Source organism: Astyanax mexicanus, chromosome 14 (assembly GCF_023375975.1).
Source record: "Astyanax mexicanus isolate ESR-SI-001 chromosome 14, AstMex3_surface, whole genome shotgun sequence".
Lineage (NCBI taxonomy): Eukaryota > Metazoa > Chordata > Actinopteri > Characiformes > Acestrorhamphidae > Astyanax > Astyanax mexicanus.
In genome coordinates, this window is record NC_064421.1 from 9,648,791 (window position 1) to 9,671,321 (window position 22,531).

The 22,531-nt window shown below is 38.9% G+C and overlaps 1 protein-coding gene across 3 annotated transcripts in view; it reads left to right on the forward strand.

Annotated features, from left to right (window-relative positions):
* Positions 1-22,531, forward strand: part of daam2 (dishevelled associated activator of morphogenesis 2) — a 199,144-nt gene that overhangs the window by 129,842 nt on the left and 46,771 nt on the right. For all 3 annotated transcript variants that reach the window (XM_022673199.2, XM_022673201.2, XM_022673200.2), the window contains exons 5-7: positions 929-1,023; positions 20,330-20,663; positions 21,940-22,050. In XM_022673199.2, the coding sequence (XP_022528920.1) occupies positions 929-1,023; positions 20,330-20,663; positions 21,940-22,050 (540 nt within the window). The remainder of the gene's footprint in view (positions 1-928; positions 1,024-20,329; positions 20,664-21,939; positions 22,051-22,531) is intronic.

Sequence of the window (22,531 nt, forward strand, 5' to 3'; positions counted from 1 at the left end):
AAAAAAAAAAAACATTATATAACAGCCTGTGAAAGTGTGGGTGTGTACGGTTTAACTAGCACTACATTTTGCATGATACACTGACATGCCTAGCAATGACCTACAAAAATGAACACCTTAAGTAGAAAACAGCTCTAGGAAAAAGAAAGAGACCGCTTAAAATTATAAGTTTCTTGATTTCACCAATTGAAAAACCTCTGGAATATAATCAAGAAAAAGATGGATGATCACAAGCCATTAAATCAAGTTGAACTGCTTGAATTTTTGCAGGAGTGGCAACAAGTTATCAAAAGCAGTGTGTAAGACTGGTGGAGGAGAACACGGTAAGATGCATGAAAACTGTGATTAAAAACCAGGGTTATTCCACCAAATATTGATTTCTAAACTCTTAAAACTCATATTCATACTCCTATAAGTTTTAAGCCACCTCCTACGGGGGCTCAGAGTGTTCCAGTGGACTAAGGCACTGACACTGTGGTCAGTAGATCGCTGGTTTGAATCCCAGTTATGTAGCTTGTCCTCAGAAGCCGGAGCCCTGAGAGAGCACAATTGGCTATTGTTAATACACTGTGGACAAAAGTACTGGGCTGTTGTTTTGACACAAGCTATAAAAAAAAATAGTTTTTCCTGATTTTGTTGGAGTAACTGTCTCTACTCTCCAGGATGAAAACTTTCTACTAGATTTTAAAACATTGCTATGAAGATTTAAATGTATTCAGTGACCAGAATTGACTCCCTAAATCAAAAATCCCAAAGGTATTGTATTGTATTGTACCACCATTCCAGAAAACACACTGCTCCAGAAGTCCTATTCTATTGGCAGCTCTTCTCTACGAGCTGTGTGTATGCATTTGGACATCATTTTATATATATACTTTTGCAATTGTGATGCAAACAATATAACACTCAGTTCTTCTATTTATTACAGATGCAGGCACTTTTCGCATTTGACGAGGAGGAGATGGAGATGAGGAATAAAGTGGTGGAGGATCTGAAGACGGCACTCCGCACTCAGCCAATGAGGTAAGAGCTGGCTATAATTATATACACATAACCTTATATATTTAGTCTTTAACAGTGGCGTATTTGAATAATGAGAGTTCCGTAAATGCAGTTGACTTGCCATAAACCTAAGGGTGCTTTCACACCTACCTTGTTTGGGCTGCACTTTAGATTTTTTCAGAAGGTGTGGAAGGTCCTGCAAACCATAATTCCAGGGACTGAATTGAGTTTTTGATTGGACGAAAATTGGTGGTCCCAGTCTGAAGTATGGAAGCACTTTTTTGGAGTTTTAGACATTTCAATAAATAATAGGAACAAACGAAGAAGAAACAAATGGTGTTATGCAAAAAAAACAATTTACGCTGGCCGTTCCTGTGCCTACTGTAACTGTAGATTAATCTTTATTTATAATCAGAAATAAAAAGTATCTGAGAAACTAGCTTACGAATGTGAACTTGAAGAGAGACAGAATTTGACATGGAAAGGAGACCTGTCAAATTTACCACACTAAACTGCAGTGTGAAACCAAACCTAACTGGAATAAATGTTGACTATACAGTGTAATAAACATATAAAGTTTAGTTCAAACTTGGTTCAGACTCTCATGTGTGAGAACGCCCTTAAACATTGGATTTTAAAGAAAAATAAAGCACAATCAAAACAGTATTTCTTAAGCAATTGTATCCCCCTGCCAAACCTTTTTACAGCATGTTTTGTTATACTTAGTCCCTAAAGACTTACATACACCCAACCCACTAGCAAAGCTCTACTCAAAACTGAGTAAAAGTTAAGTCAAGCTTAATGGCGAATTGAGTGGAGTGAATTGAGTGGAGTGAATTGAGTGGAGTGAATTGAGTGGAGTGAATTGAGTGGGGTGAGTTCAGTGGGGTTGAGTTCAGTGGAGTTGAGTTCAGTGGAGTTGAGTTCAGTGGAGTTGAGTTCAGTGGAGTTGAGTTCAGTGGAGTTGAGTTCAGTGGGGTGAGCTCTGTGGGGTGAGCTCTGTGGGGTGAGCTCTGTGGGGTGAGCTCAGTGGGGTGAGCTCAGTGGAGTGAATCCAGTGGAGTGAATCCAGTGGAGTGAATCCAGTGGAGTGAATTCTGTAAATTGAATTCTGTAAATTGAATTCAGTGGAGTGAATTCTGTGGAGTGAATTCTGTGGAGTGAATTCTGTGGAGTGAATTCTGTGGAGTGAATTCTGTGGAGTGAATTCTGTAAATTGAATTCAGTGGAGTGAATTCAGTGGAGTGAATTCAGTGGAGTGAATTCAGTGGAGTGAATTCAGTGGAGTGAATTCTGTGGAGTGAATTCTGTGGAGTGAATTCTGTGGAGTGAATTCTGTGGAGTGAATTCTGTAAATTGAATTCTGTAAATTGAATTCAGTGGAGTGAGCTCTGTGGAGTGAGCTCTGTGGAGTGAGCTCTGTGGAGTGAGCTCTGTGGAGTGAATTCTGTGGAGTGAATTCTGTGGAGTGAATTCTGTGGAGTGAGCTCTGTGGAGTGAGCTCTGTGGAGTGAGCTCTGTGGAGTGAATTCTGTGGAGTGAATTCTGTGGAGTGAATTCTGTGGAGTGAATTCTGTGGAGTGTGGTCTTGTTGATGCATTCCTCCAAACTCTTCTCTTTATGGGAATACTGGATACTATGTAAAGTAGGAATTTAGACCTCCAGCCAAACAGAAGTTTCAAGTGCAGCATCTGAGATTAAGTCCAGATTAAGCTGATTATGTTGGATATATAATCTGTCAAGTCTAGAAAGCAGAGAAAATCTTGTCTGTTCTTAAAATAGCCTGAAACCCTGTGATGGGTTAGAAAGGTCTTGAAAGAATAACGCGTTCCTCGTTCAGAAGCATTTTTCTCCTCTGAGCTCCTGCTTTCCCTCAGACGCTACAAATGCTTTAGCGTCTCTTTCATCAGGAGCCGCTAACAGCGAACAGATCTGAGCGCTGTGCCAGACAGCGGGAGACTGAGGTGGGAGACTGAGCCGGGAGCCGTCCATCACGCCGGACCCGGACGTCTAGCCGCACGGTGCGATCTGGACACCACTTTATATCCAGTCCTCCCAAGAGTCCCCGCTCCCCGTTACCGTATACCAGAGAGCATCTGGGTCGTGTCTAGGGTTTTTGTGGTCTGTGTATTTTGTCGTGGGGTGTAATGGGATGGAATGGAATGAGGGGGGGTAACTTGTTTTCTTTCTGCACTCTCGGTATGTCTGAGCACCTTTGGCTCGCGGCGGCCGGGCCGGCAAGGCTGGAACTTTAGAGGGGATGAAAACGCGCCGTTAACCGAGCGGTCCCTGCAGAGACAGGAAGCTGTGCGAGTTCACTAACCGCTGAGAGAGGGAAAAAAACAGAACGAGAGACACCACTGGAGTAGCCTGCAATTTGAAAGCAATCAAAAGGTTATTGGGTTTTAATATTTATTTATTTGATTTTTTTCCCCGCTTTTCCTTGAGAGCAACTAGTGGTTGTAGTGTAATCCACTAATACATTCAGACTGGTGCTTTTTTTTTCTTTTATATTTTTTACAATTAGATTTTAACCTCAGTCCAGTTTAATCCAGTTCAACAAAGGAATTTTGTGTAACACTTTCTATGAATGTCATCTTTATTAGACTCTATAAACATACTCATAACTCATTATAATGCATTCATAAGGCATTATAAACATGGCTATAAATGTTCATAAAAATACCTAACCTATTATAGCCATGTTAATAATGCATTATGGTACATAAAACATACATTTATATGTATATAAATATGTATAAGCATGTATATAATGCCTTATGAATGCATTAAAATGCGTTATGAGTCTTGTAGAGCTTATAGAGTCTTATAGAGATGACATTCATAGAAAGTGTTACCGAAATTTGTTTTGAAATACTGCAGAAAAAGGGCTTGTGTTACATATTATAGCATCGCATGAATGGTTTACTAGTCTGGCATCGGTGACGATGGGTTTAGACTGATCTTCTTCAGAGTGTCTTATTCTATTCTACTGCTAATACTTTTCTACAGGGACTAGATAAGCTCTTCTTTGTTAGCAACGTATGCAGCCTAAACCTAAAGTAGCTGAATTCTGAATTTTAAAATTTGGGCCCTATAGAAACAGATGTTTTTCAGTGTAATCCACTAATACAATTAGACGCTTTTCTCTTTTCTACTTTGTAGTTTTTAACCCTCAGTTCAGATGAATACCAGCCCAGGATGAAATCACACAGGAGACAGGAAATTAGATTTGAAATACTACAGGAGGGCTCGTATAAGGTATTATAGCACTGCGTGAATGGTTTACTAGCTTGGGTTAGTTACTAGCCAAGGCTCTGCTCCAGATCGGAAATAACTTGCTACCCTCATTCTCTCTGATTTTATCCAATAAGCCAGTATTTCGGCTGCACTGTTTTAGAAACTCCCAATTTAGCGCCACCCTATGAATTACAGCTTCTTTATACAACGTTTAGACTCCTATAAATCCAGCCCTCACCACAATTAGATGATGTAATCTCCACATCAGTCAGGAAAAATGGAAAGCATTGAGGCTGCCTTCTGAATGTCATTCAAAGCTGAAAATCCTCAGCCCTAGAAAATTCAAGTCTTTTTAAAGCTTTCAGTTTATTAAAAGACCAATATCAGTTGTTTCTCTTGAGTTTTATTTGGTTTCCTTATGCAGTGCACTGTAAATATTTTTTATAAGGTAAAAAATATTTTTACCTGACCATTTCTCTACATCACTTTACCCCTTTAATACAAATCAGCTTTGGCTGAAATTAATTATTTAAATATACCTTTTAGAGCACTGTTGAGTATGCAAAATATGGTACCACTTTAGAATAAGACTACCTTTATAAAGGGTTTATAAATGGTTTACAATTAGTTTATTAATAGTTATTAATTAGGTTGTAAATGCCTTAAAAATTTATATTAATTTATAATCAGTTATAACACATATGTAGAAAGGGCAACAATATAGACGGCTGTGGGTTCACTATTTGACAGACAAAAGATCATTGTTGCCCTTTCTACGTATGTGTAATAATTGATTATTAAGGATTTTTAAGGCATTTACAACCTAACTAGTAACCATTAATACACTAATTGTAAACCATTTATAAACCCTTTATAAAGGTAGTCTTCTTTTACAACAGACAGATCAAACTGAAGCTTATATAAGCAAGTGATTGGTGAATCCACTGGATACTGAATTGACTTGACTTGTCCATGTATAAGGCTATGTACTTGATTTCGAGCTATTAGTCTGAGATTTGTGGGATTTAATTGTATTTATCGACAAGATAATTAGTGAGGGCCATATGTTGGATGAGCACCACCCCATCCAATGTCATCCCCAACCTTACAAGCTGACAATTCCAATAGTATTGCATGGAGCACCATTTATTTCAGAGATTAATCCACCATTTTTAATTTTCTATAGCACCATTATCCTAGGCATGGTGCCATTAGGTTCATGTATATGTGCCTCAGTGATTGTCTAGTCCCTGTAGATAAATATTACCAATAATATAGCAAACTCTGTGTGTGCACTTGCACATCTGTGTCAGCAATGGGTGCAACTTAAAATAGCTAAATGCTAATTATTTTTTTCTTTCCTATACAAATAAATTTGTTTCCCAATGCAAAAATTGCCCGCCTTCAGCAGCATGAGTGATGGGTCACGTGTGTTTTTTAGCGCTTGTGTTGCCGACATTTGCTCCTGTTCCAGATGTTGGCCCACTCTCTGCTTAGGGAACAGCTGTGGCCCAATCCGACAGACAACACAATCCTGCCTCTCTTTCCGGCTGAATGGGGGTGCGAAGCCTTGTACGAGCACAACAACACGCGAGTGCACTGACGATTGTTTGCAACTCATCTTCAGCCTCGGCTCAACAGTGTGTGAATTTACAACCCAGGCAGCGTTCCACCGAATCCCGAGTCACTGTCCCCAAGTCGGACAGAACTGACAGCTGCGAGTCCAGCTTGATGCTCGATTCGAGGGATTTGTTACTCAGCATAGACAGTCTGCCGCCAATCGAGCATAACACTGGCAGCGCTGGTGGCGGGGGGGACGTGGATCACACACAAACAAGGCATTGTGGTGTTCTGGCTCCAAAATTGCACTAGGTCATCTCTGTGTGTGTATAAGTGTGTGTGTGTGTGTGTGTGTGTGTGTGTGTGCCACAAACACAAATGCTTGCAGATGTTCCCTTCCATAACTCCAACTGTAAATCCATGTCATTTGATGCACTTCTGACACACTAGACGACTACACAGAGAAAAGCAGTGGGCAGAGGATCATAAGGACTTTACACACACAAGATAAATGGTGTGTTAATGTGCTGAGCTTTCATATTATACACTGCACTGGCTTTAGTCTTCATTTTCAGCCTTTTTTTCATGGTACACTCATTGGCAAAAAAATAAAGCACCCTGATTGCTACAAAACTGTGCTTGCAGTTACGTTTGACGTTGTAAAAGTGGGTGCAAAAGTTTTCTCACGCTGCGCTAACAAAGAAAATCTACTTTTAAGTAGTGTAGCTCCTGCTGAGGGATCATTAAATGCTAGACATGCCTCTACAATGCACTTAGACATTTTTCCCGGTTGAGAAACTTTGAGAATGAGGAAAGAAGAATGATTGTTTCAACCAGTTGCCCATCATCTGAACCAGCCTTCAGACAACCACTGTTGCCTTCTTTTTTTATTATTATTATTTTATCTTTTTTTTCCCCCATTTTTCCTCCCAATTTGTTTATCCAATTGTACTGCACCTTTGTACATCCCCATCACCAGAGAGGAGGCTGATGAGCACATGCCTCCTCAGACACATGTGAAGTTAGTTACCAAGCTTTTCGAGCTGCTTCCGATGCATCATTGCCTGAGCGGCTAACGCACTCGAAGGAAAGCACAGCGTCTCGGTTTATCTGCCGCCCGGTGCCACCTTTGAGTGTGATGGGGAGAGAGTGCCATCTACCCACCTGGAGGGAGCAAGGCCAATTTTGCTCCCTCTGGATGCCGGCAGCTGATGGCAGGGCTACTGTACATGAACAGGATTCAAACTTGCGACCTCCCGTTAATAGCGGCAGCACATTAAAGTGCTGGTCCACTCAGCGCCCCCACTATTGCCTTCTTTGCTTCTTTGCAGTGGTGTCGTGAACAAGAAACCTGAAGTGCTACAGACTGGAACCCTATCATCTTGTGATCAATAGTGATTCCAAGTTTTGTATAGAATCTGATTGTGTCTAGAATTGAGTATGGAGCATTTCAAAATCCTGTCTTTATTGTAGAGCAACACACTGTCTCAACTGCTGGTTTGATAATCTGGGGAGCCATTGCATACAACATTTGGCCATCCCTAATATTAGCTCAAGGAACACTAAAGGCTCAGAAATTTGTGTTGGACATCATGTGGTCACATGTTTTATTCACTTGGAAGGGCTTTCAACTGGCATTTCCAGCAGGATAATGCTCGTCCACACTGTTGTCATTTCATTGACTTCCTTGATCTACCTGGTTGCTGGATTTATTGCCAATCAAGTATTTGAGATAATCTTGTATACACATACAGTATAAAGCTCACATAGATTTTCTAAGTTTTATTCTATGTATGCACCTAGGTGACTTGTACTTAGCGAAAAAAGGCTAGAAGAAACATTCTTACAGAGTGATGTAGTCTCGTTTTTTTTTTTTACTGACAGCTCTCCTAGAACTCTTGCAAAGTTACAGAATTGCCTAATGCTGTTTGAAGAGGGTTTAAAAGAAACTGGTTCTGAGCCAAAGGAGAATGTTTTACAAGGACGGTGCACAAACTGCCACTGTAATTACGTTACATTAACAGCATGAACACCAAAAAGCTCTTGCGAGTCACTGTTAGCTCTGCAAACACTGAGCTTTCTGTGGCATTGCATTAAGAGTTTGTTGACAGTAGTGTTAATTGCATGCGGTTTAAAGCAGAGCAGGGGTTGCTCAGGGTCAAGAAAGAAGCAGCTAAAAGCACAACACTGTCTGGGGGTGTTTCTGTACACTGCAGACTATTAGTGCCAAAGCAAATGATACAAGCAAGTAACATTATCCATTTTTATGCTATATTCCCCAAATTAATTTCTATTTTTTTCTTTTTAATTTCTTACCAATTTAGCTTAGTCAACTTTCCTGAACACTCATTAGAACTTCCCCATCACTTACAATGTCCCATCACTAGAAGTATGAATGCGAGGACATGCCTCCTCCAAAATATTTAAAGCCACCTCCAGGAGCTGGGTCATGAACGAACTCTGGGGCAGTTTGCTTGTGGTGAGAATGTGATCTGGTCTCAATCTCACCCAGCTATCAAATACACTCTTTTTATTGTAGCTAAACTGCTGATAAGGTGCAGTTTAATTAGCCAGATAATGCTAGCTACCACAGCTATGGACAAACGCTGTCTCTGCTGCTCCATGCTGTTTACACAGGTGGTATGTGCAGCATTCACTATTCGTAGCAATGCGACTAATCATTACCATTAAAAATACAACTAAAACACCTGATTTTAGACCACAATAATTTATTGTCCCTAAGGACAGTTCTGGTGGAAACAGGAGAGTTGAGGTGCACATTAAATTCTGCCGTGATTTGGGCAGCCGTGGTTTTATACTTTTAGGGATACAATCCAGGTTAGCACCTGAACATCCCTTTCAGACAGCTTCCTCTTACAGCGTCCACAGTTAATCCTTTTGGATGTGGTTGGTCCTTCTTGGTGGTATGCTGACATTACCCTGGATACTGTGTCTCTTGATACGTCACAAAGACTTGCTGTCTTGGTCACAGATGCGCCAGCAAGACGTGCACCAACAATTTGTCCTCTTTTTAACTCTGCTATGTCAAACATAATGTTGTGTGCATTGCAATATTTTGAGCAAAACTGTGCTCTTACCCTGCTAATTGAACCTTCACACTCTGCTCTTACTGGTGCAATGTGCAATTAATGAAGATTGGACACCAGGCTGCTCCAATTTAGCCATGAAACCTCCCACACTAAAATGACAGGTGTTTCAGTTTCTTTGTCCAACCCCTGTATATGGGTAAAAGCTGCTCTGTTGATTTAGTAAAACAGGCTTGTGGCAAAAGTGATAAGTATAAGTAATTATCAGTTAAACCAGTGATGTCATTATGGTTAGTATGTGTGTGTCTGTTCCTTTATCTCCAACACACACACACACACACACACACAGGCACATGGAGACGGATATCAAACTAAATTGAGTCGTCATTCCACTGTCTAGATCACTGTCTCTGTAATTACTGCTGTTAGCCCTCCCCAGACTGGACCACTCATCACTGTCTTTTTAATGTGTTGGTCCCAGACCATACATAGTCTGAGACTTCTGTGCTGTGTTTGATAATGGTGTTTGATGATGATGATGATGATGTAATGCAGTCTGACCACCTCCTCCTCCTCTGACCACCTCCTCATGATTGGTTTGGTCTGAGTGAAGTTTACAGTGTGCCCACAACACAGACCCCCGCTGTCTGCACAAGCCCCCCCACCCCCCACCCCAGTCTGCTTTAATAGTCTCTGACCCAGCCTGAATCTCTCAGCACTGCATAATGAGCTCAGATCAGAGGGACACTGCTTAGTGTGATGACTCACACTCACACACTGTACATACATATACAGTGGTCTCTTTAAACTGGGGTAAAGTAAAAAAATGCTATAGTGTGTGTTATACTAATACACTATTATAGATAATAGTTGACAGTTATAATGATGTATGAATCATACTGTTAAATATTTTTAATTCCAATAACTGTGTAATGTCAACCTTTTAAACAGTGGGTCTAATGACATTTCTAAAGTATCTCTGCCATGCAGCCCTGGAAAAAAGTAAGAGACCACTTTAGTGTCTGAATCAGTTTTTCTGATTTTGCTATTTATAGATATATGTTTGAGTTGTTGTTTTGTTCTATGAACTACAGACAATATTTTCTCAAATTCCAAATAAAATTATTGTCATTTAGTTTATAATTATTGTCATTTAGTCATTTATTTGCAGAAACTGAAAAATGAAATAACAAAAAAGATGCAGAGCTTTCAGCCCTCAAATAATGCAAAAAAATATTCATATTCATAAAGAGTTTAGAAATCAGTATTTGGTGGAATAACCCTGGCATTTAATCAGTTTTCATGCATCTTGGCATGTTCTCCTCCACCAGTCTTACACACTGCTTTTGGATAACTTTATGCCTTTACTAATGGTTCAAAACTTCAAGCAGTTCAGCTTCCATCTCCCTCTTAAAGATTCCTCTTTTATTTCTGTTTTTTTTTTTTTTTTTTTTTTGGTCAAATCAAAGAAACTCATCATTTTTAAGTGGGCTCTTATTTTTCCAAAGCTGTATTTTAATGAAGACAATACATACTTATCATATCATACATATCAATAGTAATTATGTAGTATAGAATAATATATTACACACAGTATGCTTTCACAGTGGACATTAAAAAGCAAAGCAGCTTTACAGAGATCAGGGTCCAAGCTACTGTATGCCCAAATGTATATGGACATTGTTTCTAATTAAAAATTTCAGCTTCATTAAGTCTCATCCATTGCTAGCTCTTGCAAATGCTAACATACAGGTTGTCAAGTCCCTGTAGAGAAGTACTGCCAATAGAATAGGACTGCCTGAAACAGATAAATATGATCCTGTTAATGTTGTGCCTTCTATAATTACAGACTGTAGTACTTCTGTTTCTCTCTGTGTTCTGTATGTTTAATATCCTCCTTTTACCCTGTTTTTAATGGTCTGGGCCCCACAAGCCCACCAAAGAACAGGTATTATTTAGGTGGTGGGTCACTATTATTCTCAGCACTACTGTGTATAACACTGGCATGGTGGTGGTAGTAGTGTGTTTTAGTAGTGTGTGTTGAGCTGGTACAAGTAGATCAGACACAGCAATGCTGCTGGAGTTTTTAAACACCATTAGACACTTCTGCCTAGGTGGTCCACATTGATTGATAGTGAGTGTAGAAACAAGAAAACGAGGAGTTGATCATAATATTCTCTACTTTACTGCTACTAACACAAATTCCCATGCTTGAATCCTTTATCGTTAATGTGAGGTGATAGGAAGTCCCAGTCCATTGGTTTTGGTGATGTTTTGGCAGTGCTGTGGAGATACTTTGAGGACGATCAGGCCTTTGGGGCGCTTAGCTGACCTCTCCACAGCTTGTATAAATAATCAGAGCTTCTAGCTCTCGTTCAAATATTAGCCTTCATAATATTGACTGCGTGACCTCAGTAAAAGGCTAGATAGATTGAACCTACTAAACCTCTTTGTTTTCGCATTTGTCAAATGCCTTCAGTGAAACTCAACACCGCACCTTTTAAGACTGTTTGGACGGCCTTGTGTTTTTTTCCCGGGGCTGTATGAATATAGTAGGCTACCCTTTGGGGTGAGCGCTGCGCCGTCTGAGAGGAAACGAAAGGAGGGCCTTGACGGCGAGGAGGATTTGGACTGCAGAATCCATCCTGTGAGGCAGCGTTTGTGTTGGCCGAGCTATAAACGGCTGTGTGCTACCTTAGCTATGTCCTCCAGATGCTTGGCTTCCAATGTGATCTAATAAACAGTGTTTTAGGATAGTGTAGGTGTGCAGCTTTTGTCTTTTTTTGTGGTTTCTTTTTGTAGTGGTCTCTCTTTCTGTATAGCCAGAGTAGCCAGGGAGGCTATTCATCAAACCTCAGCTGGTGGGATGTCACTGTTAATGTTTACTGAGTCCCAGAGGTTACTTTAAAACTGCACATATTCAGCAGAAGGCCTCGAAAATTCACTTGGAATCGAAATGGCGCTGATTCAGATAAGTATTTTATGATCCCTTGAATTATATCATTGGACACGTCATACCTGAATGCTGGCAGTGACCAGCAAGCATGCAGCTTGTGTGTGTCCTCACACCCTGTACTTAATGGTCCCCCGAAGGCTTCAGTGACAGACTTTGCAGTCTGGGCCACCAGCCGTTACGGGTTGAGTGATTTGTAGCGCTTTGTTGGGGCCTTTGTTCAGCAGGCCAGCAGAAGCTGAGATCAGATGGATTATTTTTATAGCTTATTTATCCACAGCTGTAGCGGTGTTGTATGTCGCTCCCTTAGGATCTTCTGACACCTCTGGCAGGACGCAAAGCTTCACTGGCCTGTACTCTACTAGCAGACTAAAAAAAAAAAAAGCTTAAAACCTAAATAAATAAAAAGTACATGGAACTATTCGCAGGTGTGTGTGACGTGTTTATGAGGATTGTAAAGGTGAGACCGGGGGGCTAGTTCACCCTTTCCAGCTATGAAAAGTTAGCCTGCTGAGAAGGTGCTGAGTTTCCTCGGCCCTTTCATTGAAGTCACCGCTGAGAAAAAAAAGAAAGTAGTAAAAAAAATCAGTGGTCTACACAATTGTCTACAGCAGGCCCAACATTAACCTTGCTTTTCCTTCTCTATCTTTTGAGGAAAAGGTTTGTAGTGGTCTACAGTGAACGTTAGCCAGATGATTGCAGTCCAAACCCTAAAAAAATCTGTTTATAGACATTGGCTTTACCATTTTCTTATTTTTTATTAAGCATTTTATCCCCATTGGCTGCAGTTTTTACTCTTTAGGCATGGCTTTATACTAGATGTTAGGACATTGCTATTGCTGTAATCAGAAACAAAGAGCATTACTGATGCTTGGTACTGATAAAAAATAGATAAAAAATCTAACTCCAACCTATCCCAGAGGTTCTGGATGAGACTTAATCATTCCACAGAATCATTCAAGTAGAGTCAATAGAGGGTTCAATAGGGTATTGTGAATTTGGTTTATGTGTATCAGCTCTAGGACATCATATTCTATTAGCAGTGTTTTTCCAATCAATTTATGCACAATCAATTATTGTGGATTGTAGGAACTATTATTGTTTCCTATGACTTCTGCCATGAGCCATGAAAGTTAAAGAAAACTAAAACCAGAGGTTTTATGAAATATTCATATTGCAATAAGCATGCTTGATAGTGCTAAGCCTCACTCACAAGATACAACCTTAACATCAGTCAAGACATGCATACTCATGGTCAAAGGTCTAGAAACTATAACTATATATATTTTTATATACATTTATTTCCATTTATTTTCCTATTTTCCCCTGAATTTAGCTAGGCCAATTGTCCCACTCCTTTTGCTGCCACTCAGATATATATCCCCCATCACTAGTGATGCCACAACACAAGGAGGGTGAAGACTAGCACATGCCTCCTCCTGGCACATGTGAAGTCAGACTCTTTTTGAACTGCTGCTGCTGATAGTGCAGCATTGCTGAGCAGCATCACAGCGCTAACACTCGGAGGAAAGCCCAGCAACTCGATTCTGATACATCAGCTCACAGATGCTTTGTTCTGATCAACATCACCCTATAAGTGATGTGGAGAAAGAGCACCATTTACTGTACCCACCCAGAGAAAGCAAGGCCAGTTGTGCTCTCTCAGGGCTCCGGCAGCTGATGGCAAGCTGCATGACTGGGATTTAAACCAGCGATCTCCCAATCATAGTGGCAGCACTTTAGACAGCTGGACCACTCTGCACCCTATAAGTTGTGTTTTTAATCAGATCTAGAACAGTGCTGTTCATCATTTATAGGTAGCAAATATATTATTTTTCTAATGCTGTTTTCTCAAGAAGCAGATGAGAACAAAGAAAACGATTGAGGTGCTTGTGCTTGATGTGCGACATTGCAAGTATTGCTGCTTCTTTTAAAACCTGCTTCCAACTTTAATGTTCCTTAATATCTGTCAGACCCCCTTTATACTGTGTTATTGTGGGCAGCTAGTCTCTCCATTCTTCTTCTCTGCCTCAGATTATTGCCGTCTAGTAGCGATAAGCCCGTCGCACCACCAATTCACTTTACAGCGTCTAATTGCGTTGGCTTTCATCCAGCCAAATGCACTGACTCGACAAGGTGGCCCTTTTAACAGGCTGTCTCCGTTCTGGAATAATGATCCGACCTCATTATTCCAGAAGCGAGAGCTGTAGTGCCGGCTTCTTTGGCACAGCGTGCGTCTGTCTGTGCGTTGGCTCGTGTTTGATGCCGTGAGGTCGTGCTTCCTCAGTGTTCAGCATGCAGTTCTGCTCCAGAATGCATCCAGGGTCTTGGCTGAGCAGAGCCGTCAGCACAGAGAGACGAATATGTTCCAGTCTCAGGTTATTAATGATGGATATGAAATGGAAGCAGCATAAGGAAAGAGATATGCTGATGGAACATGAGGACCAGTGGATTATTTACATTGTCTTACAGTTCCTAGAAGTATGTACTGTAGATTTTAGACCTTGTAGATTTCAGATCTTGTGCCAGTTACATACAGTAGTGAGACACAGGACTAAACATGTTGTTTTTTAATTTAATATACATTTTGAATGTAGACTCAAACAATTCAAAACTTGATGATTTAGCATTGGAACTGCAGTTAGTGTCCAAGGATTAATCAAGCTGCAGTTTGGTGTAGACCAATACAGTCTCATTCAATTATGCTCATTGAGCTCCATTGGCTACCAGTTGCTGCTCATATCAAATTCAAAGCTCCTATAAGGTGATGACACAACAGCTCCTTCCTACCTGCACTGATAACTCCTGAAGGCTTACGCCACCTCCCGACCGCTGCGCTCCTCCAATGAACGTCGCCTCGCTTTACCAAACACACATTCACACAAAGCAATCCAGACTGTTCTCATACAGAGTTCCCCAATGGTGGAACAAACTACCTTCCACTACCAGATCAGGAGAATCTCTTGCTATCTTTAATAAACTCCTGAAGACAGAGCTCTTCAAAGAGCACCTACTCTCCTAACACCTCTAACTAACTACCTTCCACTACCAGATCAGGAGAATCTCTCACTGTCTTTAATAAACTCCTGAAGACAGAGCTCTTCAAAGAACACCTACTCTCCTAACACCTCTAACTAACTACCTTCTACTACCAGATCAGGAGAATCTCTCACTATCTTTAAAAAACTCCTGAAGACAGAGCTCATCAAAGAGCACTTACCCTCCTAACACCTCTAACTAACTACCTACTTCTAACCTCATTTCCTTCTTCCCCTCCTTCACTCCTCTATCCCATTACTTCCCTTTAACCTCCTTTAAGCTCTATCTGAAGATGTTTTTACCTTAAACTTCTATTACTTTTGCACTTCGCTATTGTAAGTCGCTTTGGACAAAAGTAAAAATGTAATGAAATGTAATAATGTAATGTGTGTGTGTGTATATATATATATATATATATATATATATATATATATATATATATATATATGTGTGTGTGTGTGACCAAAAGTGCACCTTAATAATTCATGACATTTGCAAAAAGATATTTGCATACATGTATTACAGTTTACTCGACAGCTGCTACCAGTCTACTGCTGGTAGTGTCTGCCATGTACTCGAAGAAAAAAATGATAAAACAGTTGCTTTATTGCAACATGTATTGCACAGGGAATCCTGGGTAATTAAGGGCTATAATCGACTAACCAGTGACATCCTTGAAACTGTTTCAAAGGTATGCTGTATACGAAAGGTCCTGCTAATTTTAAAGCTTTTTAAAGTGTAACATTCAGCTTTGCAAAATAGCCTGTTCTGAAGTATGAAAACAGCAAGTTTTTGTCTTGTATCTTAAAGGAAAAAAGGTATGATCATTCCTTCGCTAATCAGTTCCTATTCAAAGTTTATGTTCTCTCAATTGTAAATCCAGTTAAAAATATCTTTGTTTAAAAGAGCGTAGTTCAGATGTTATGCGTCTCTAACAGAGAACTGGACACGGAGGATTTGACCAGCTGCTGTGTGAAAGGTCGGTGTTTTACTCTTAGCATTCTTTCAGAGCAGACCGGCTCAATCCACCGCAGATCGTCCATGTCTGAGATTAGGGTTAAGCGATCTCTGGGTGCTCGGTATCGGTTTGATGTGGAAATTGGATAAGGAGCTGATCCAGATGGTCGTGTTAACAATTAACTGTGTAGAGTAGCATGTTTAGTGCAGGCCAGACATGAGCTCATGCATGCGCTGATCCTAGAAACGTAGAAATCTGCAGGTCAGTTCGTGAGACAGCTGCTGTGTTCCAGGTAAACTGAGCTGAGCTTAGTCCAATAAGGTTGTGTACAGTATTGGTAAGAATTTAGGAATATGATATGTATCATGATACAGGGCTCACAGTTTAGTATGTTGTGATTTGACAATGTTTTTCCTAAAAAAAAAAAAAACTTTTTATTAATGTCATGTCATAACACATTATAATGCATTTATAAAGCATGTAATATATAATACACAATTCAATACCAATGTCAGTACCAATAAACTCAACAAAACTGCCTTACATTTAACCACTCATGAGTTAGACTTATATATACAATATACAGTAACACTTTCTATGAATGTCATCTCTATAAGACTCTATAAACATATTCATAACACATTATAATGCATTCATAAGGCATTATAAACATGGCTATCCATATTTATAAAACTCTAAAATTCATCATAGCCATGTTTTTTATGCATCATGAACTGTGATTATAATGCATTACTAGCTGTGTTTATAACATGTTATACGTCAATACCAAGAAACTCAGTCCAAGTAGACTTGTATTATGACTAAAACAGCTTCCAACTTATAAACGCATCCTAAATAATCCTATAAATATATTTTTAACCGCTCATGAATTATACTTGTCTTGAATATAATATTAGTTATAGTCAATTATAATGTATTATAACAGGTATTTGTGCGCTCTAAGTAAAGTGACAGACTTTCATTTTTAAAGATAGATATATATTATTTTAACATGTATATCATAAGCATAACTTATAATGTATTATGATCACAAGTCATAATGCTTAATAAACATGGCTATAGTGGGTTATGAATTTTTATAAATATTTATAGTCATGTTTATAATGCCTTATGTATGCATTATAATATATTATGAATGTAGTTATAGAGTCTAATAAAGATGACATTCATGGAAAGTGTTACCCGATATACTATAATAGCTAATATTAGTTTATAATGTTTTATAATGTGTCATTGTACACTCCAAGTAAAGTGACAGATGTCAGATGACAGTTTATGGGAATATTAATTAATAGTGACAGATATATGATATTTTAATGAAGATGTGTAACATACTACACAACCACAGCTTATAATGCATTATAATCACAATAAATAATGTCTAATAAACATGGCGAAAATGTGTTATTTAAGCAAATGAAAACGAGAGGGTGTGAGTTATTGTGAATAACATCACAGATGTGACTTGGTCTTTTTTGGTCTCGTTTGCTGGGTGGTGTTGGATAGCTAGCCTGCAGCACTGTGATTAGGTTAGTGTAGCTTGTTTTAGCTTAGCATTAGCTTAGCCTAGCCTAACTTAGCCTGGCTGGTTACCATTCTGGCTGTCAGACTGCGGCCGAGGTGACTGATAGATTTTCTTTCTCTTTTTTCCCACAAAGGATGAGCCAGCACAGCAGGCTAAGGGGGAGCGTGCCTTTGCTAGGTGCTACCCTATGCTAAGCTAATGCTGCTATTGGTGCTGCTGGTGGTGCTGCTGGTGGAGGCAATAATACAAAAATGTCTTGTGTGTTTATGCCAATAGTCGGCAACGCGTCCGCAGAGTGATACAGATTTAGTGCGAGAAGGTTAGAACACTTCTCAACCAATCAGATTGGATAGGTTTATAAATATATATAAAACCATGTTTTAATGTCTTATGAATGCATTATAATGAGTTATGAGTATGTTTATAGAGTCTAAGGCAAGACAAGGCAAGGCAAGTTTATTTATATAGCACCTTTCAAACACAATGGTCATTTAAAGTGCTTTACAAATAAAAATAAATACAAAGAGAAGTCAAATTTAAAACATGTAAAAGAATAACATTAAAATGGAAAAATGGAAATAAAAACTAAAATAAGAATGAAGCATGATTGATTCAAACAGGATTAAAACATAGAGAAGTAAAATTAAAAACGTAAAAGACATTACAGACTAACAGACATTACATTCATAAAAAGTGTTACTATGTATGTTTTTTCTTTTCTTTTTTTTTTTTTGGAAAAATCACAATCAAATAAAATGTACACCTTCATATGCATAGAATCCAAGTTAAAAAGTTAACTTTTTCTCCAGTCAGAACAGTGAATACTGCTATCTAGTGGTCAAAGTTAAAACACAACCCAAAATGAACCACTGTCTGACACTAATCTTTACATATTAACTGATAGTTTATCAAAAAATCTAAAATACTAAAAATACTGTATTATTATAAATTAATATAATATTGTGGTACATCAATGGATCAATATTTTCTTACACCTCTAGACAGAACAGGGGTAGATTGTGGTTTAAAATGTTTGGAGCTTTACTGTATGAAACAGTATTGAAGCAATGAAGGGATCCATGGATTTCATGGCCCAGCTGAGGCCAAGAAAGTACTGGGAAAAGTTGCAACTTGGACCGTTTTGGTCTGACTGTGTCAAAACAGTGTATCTGTTGTGATTAGTGAGGATAAATCACACTGCAGGCCTCCCCCTCCTCCTCCTCCTCTTCTTCTTCTTTATTTTGTATATCATCTCTGAGCCTCGCTGGGACTTCATCCTGGGTTTGGGTTGATATAAAATATGGGGCTCGTTCAGAAGAGGAATGGAGCGGAGGGAACTATCATTAATAGAAGACAGAATGTCGCCGACGTTGATGTCATGCCTCCTCCGTATATGTAAACTGCAGGTCATTTGAGAGGGCTGCGGTGGAGCGTTGAGGTTAAGAACACCATTGACCTTAATTAGCTTGGCTAATGAGCACTGTCGTTCAGACCGCCGTGATGAACGAGGGGTTGAGAGGCTCGTTCCATACTGACTTATTTCAGGTTTCGCTTACAGAACATACAGTTTTATGTGTTTGGTATTTACGCAGCTGAGACTATATGGAAGCCATCTGGATCTAGAGCCTCTGCCAAGACTGCTAGGAATACAAGTGAAGAGGGGAAGATGAGGATAGATCAGCTTAGCACAGTTTTACTGAAGGAGAGTGCTATTATATTGGAGTTATGTCAGTATTGTCAATTGATTAGGCTAATAAATTAACCAACATTGTGGCTAATAAATAAGCTCTGCCACTATGATCTGGAGATCGCTGGTACGATTCCTCTTTATGTAGCTTGCCATCAGCTGCCGGAGCCCAGAGAGAGCACACTTGGCCTTGTTCTCTCTCTCTCTGGGTGGGTACAGTACAGTGCTTTTTCTTCCCTTCATCACTCCAAAGGGTGATGTTGATCAGCACAAGGCTGCGTCTGTGAGCTGATGTATCAGAACCGAGTCGCTGCACTTTCCTCCGAGAGCGCTGTGATGCTTCTCGGCAATGCTGCATCAGCAGCAGTTTGAAAAGAGGCCTGAGGAGGCGTGTGTTATTCTTCACCCTCCTGGTGTTCGGGCATCACTAGTAATAGGGGAGTCCTAATGAGTGGGTTGTGTAATTGGACTTGTAAATTGGGCAGAAAAATGGGGAAAAAAAAAGAGAAAATTAGAAATATTAAAAAATATATGCTTTGAAAAAAAAAAAGATGAAAAAATTAATAAAGTTCTTTGAGTGATTCCATGGTGAACTTGGTGTAAAAGAGTTCTTTATACTCACATCTCTATAAAAATAAAACGAAGTAATATTAAACAAATAAAATGTGCAACCATAAGCAATCCATGCTGACAGTGATCTTTTGTTTTACTGTACATACAGGTGCATCGCAAAACATTAGAATATCATTAAGAAGTTACTTTATTTCAGTAATTGAGTTCAAAATGTGAAACTCATATATTATATAGATGTATTGCACATACTGTGATCTATTTTAAGTGTTTCTTTCTTTTATTGTTAATGATTATGGCTTACGACCAATGAAACCCCAAAAATCAGTGTCTCAGAAATTAGAATATTATATAAGACCAATTGGTACTTTTGGCAGTGTGGTCAGTGTGCCAAGTCCTGCTGGAAAATGAAATCCCCATCTCCATAAAAGTGTATAATACATTTATATAATACGAGTTTCATATTTTGAACCAAATTTTTGAAATTAAGGTAACTTTTCAATTATATTGTAGTTGTTTGAGATGCACCTGTGTATGTGGCTATTTTATTCCCATTTGCTTACTAAAACAGTGGTTTATTTATTTATTTATTTATTTGTTCCCTCAGGGCAACATTATTCAGTTACCTGAAAAGTCAGTCATGCTAAAGCAGTGGTTCTTATTTATTAATTTTCTTTTTCTTTTTATCTATATGATGCAATTTGACAGCCTGTCGCTTGCTCTGCAGGTTTGTGACACGCTTCATCGAGCTGGATGGTCTGACCTGTCTGCTGAACTTCTTGAAGAGCATGGACTTCGAGACTTCAGAGAGCCGCATCCACACCTCCATCATCGGCTGCATCAAAGCACTGATGAATAACTCTCAGGGCCGGGCTCACGTCCTCGCCCACCCGCAGAGCATCAACACCATCTCTCAGAGCTTACGCCAGGACAACATCAAGACCAAGGTGGCTGTGCTGGAGATCCTGGGTGCGGTCTGTCTGGTTCCTGACGGCCATAAGAAGGTGCTGCAGGCGATGGCTCACTACCAGAAGTACGCTGCGGAAAGGACGCGCTTCCAGGTAGCGTGCTCTACTGAATAGGTTTGGGTTGGGATGATTAATTGGGCAAAGCAGCAAATATATGTGCAAAAGTTTTCCGACACCTGTTCAGCCAATCATTATACTACTCTTGGAGGGCATTACTACTTATGTTGAAACATTTTACTATGAGGGGTTTTGCATTTTTGTCATACTTTAATATCAGACAAAGGTAGAAAGCACTTTTAAAATGATAATTTCATTTATTACAGGACAAAAACTCTCCAAAACAATTTAGCCCTGTGTGAAAAAGTGTCTTTCACATTTCTGTGGAGAAATTCTGGTCCACTCCTCTTTACAGAAATGCTTTAATTTAGCCACATTAGAGAGTTTTCCAGCATGAACTGCCTTTTTAAATAAATTTTAAAAAGACTTTGATAGACCACTCCAAAACCTTCATTTTGTTTTTAATAATAATAATAATAATAATAATAATAATTTATTATTTTTTTAAACATTCAATCAACCTTTATTTAAACTCTGAGTACATTGAGGGTGGCCCTTATTTACAGTGGAGTCAAACAATTACATAGGGAAGGGATTGACAAAAAAAAAAAAAATAAGATATAAAATATATATAAAAAAAGATATAAAACAAATAATGTAGAAAATAAAATAATTTAAAAGTAGGTAATAAAACTAATATAATGCAACTTCAGATGAATAAATAAAACTAATTACATAAAAGATTAAATTATATAAATTAGAAATAAATAAAAAAAGAAAAGAAAGGAACAATAAAATAAATTTGAAAAAATAAACAGCTAAAATTAACCAAATTAAAAACAAGTTAACTAAAAAAATAAAATAAAATAAAATAAAATAAAAAAACTGCTAAAAAAAGCTCATTCTAGGACTTAAGATTCCAGTTAACTAGGATGTATTGATGTAAAAAACTGCATGATGTCTGCAAGCTGATGCAATATAAATGAAATACGGTTGATTGACACTGTTTTGTTTCCTAGAATTTGGCACTAGAATTTCATCAGTTGCTTTTATTGCCAGTGTTTTAAAATATACTGAGAGTCTGTGAGTGTGTAATTTTAACCGTGTGATATGCTGTGTAGAACAGTAACACGTACTCTACCAGAGGTCATGTTTTATGGACCTTAAAATATATGTAGAGTCATATATCTTCACTGTCTTCACTTTGTTTGTTCTTGTATTTATGTATTTTTTTTTTACTCCTGCTTGGCGACAACTTATGGGAGTCGAGTCTAGTTTACAGTGTTTAAACAGTATTGCTTGTGTTTCTCAGACTCTTCTGAACGAGCTGGACAGGAGCACAGGGCGCTACAGAGACGAGGTCAACCTGAAGACGGCCATCATGTCTTTCATTAACGCTGTGCTGAACGCTGGAGCGGGAGAGGTGGGCTGATCTCTGTGGCTTCATTCTAATTCTTCTTTATCAGATTTCTACCGAAGAACCCAAATAGAAAAATAAACAGACTAAGGCCCAATCCCATTTCACCATTGGCCCTACCACTTACCCCTTTCCCTTTGGAACAGAAATTAATTATTATTGTCCATTCTTTAATTTCTCTGTGATGGGCAGTGATGTCAGTAATGCGTTACTCTAATCTGACCATTTTTTTCAGTAACGAGTAATCTAACTCGTTACTATTTCCCATCCAGTAATCAGATTAAAGTTACTTATCGAAGTCACTGTGCGTTACTCTCTCTCTCTCCACCCGGACCGTGATCCCTGGCCTAGACCATATACACGGTTCTGTTTTATAAAACCACTCCTTGCTGCCCTGCAGAGAACAACAAGTTCAATGTTCAGTTTTACAGTGTTAAATATGTCAGGTCAAGAAAGAATTTTATTTTATTTTTATTTTTTTTAAACA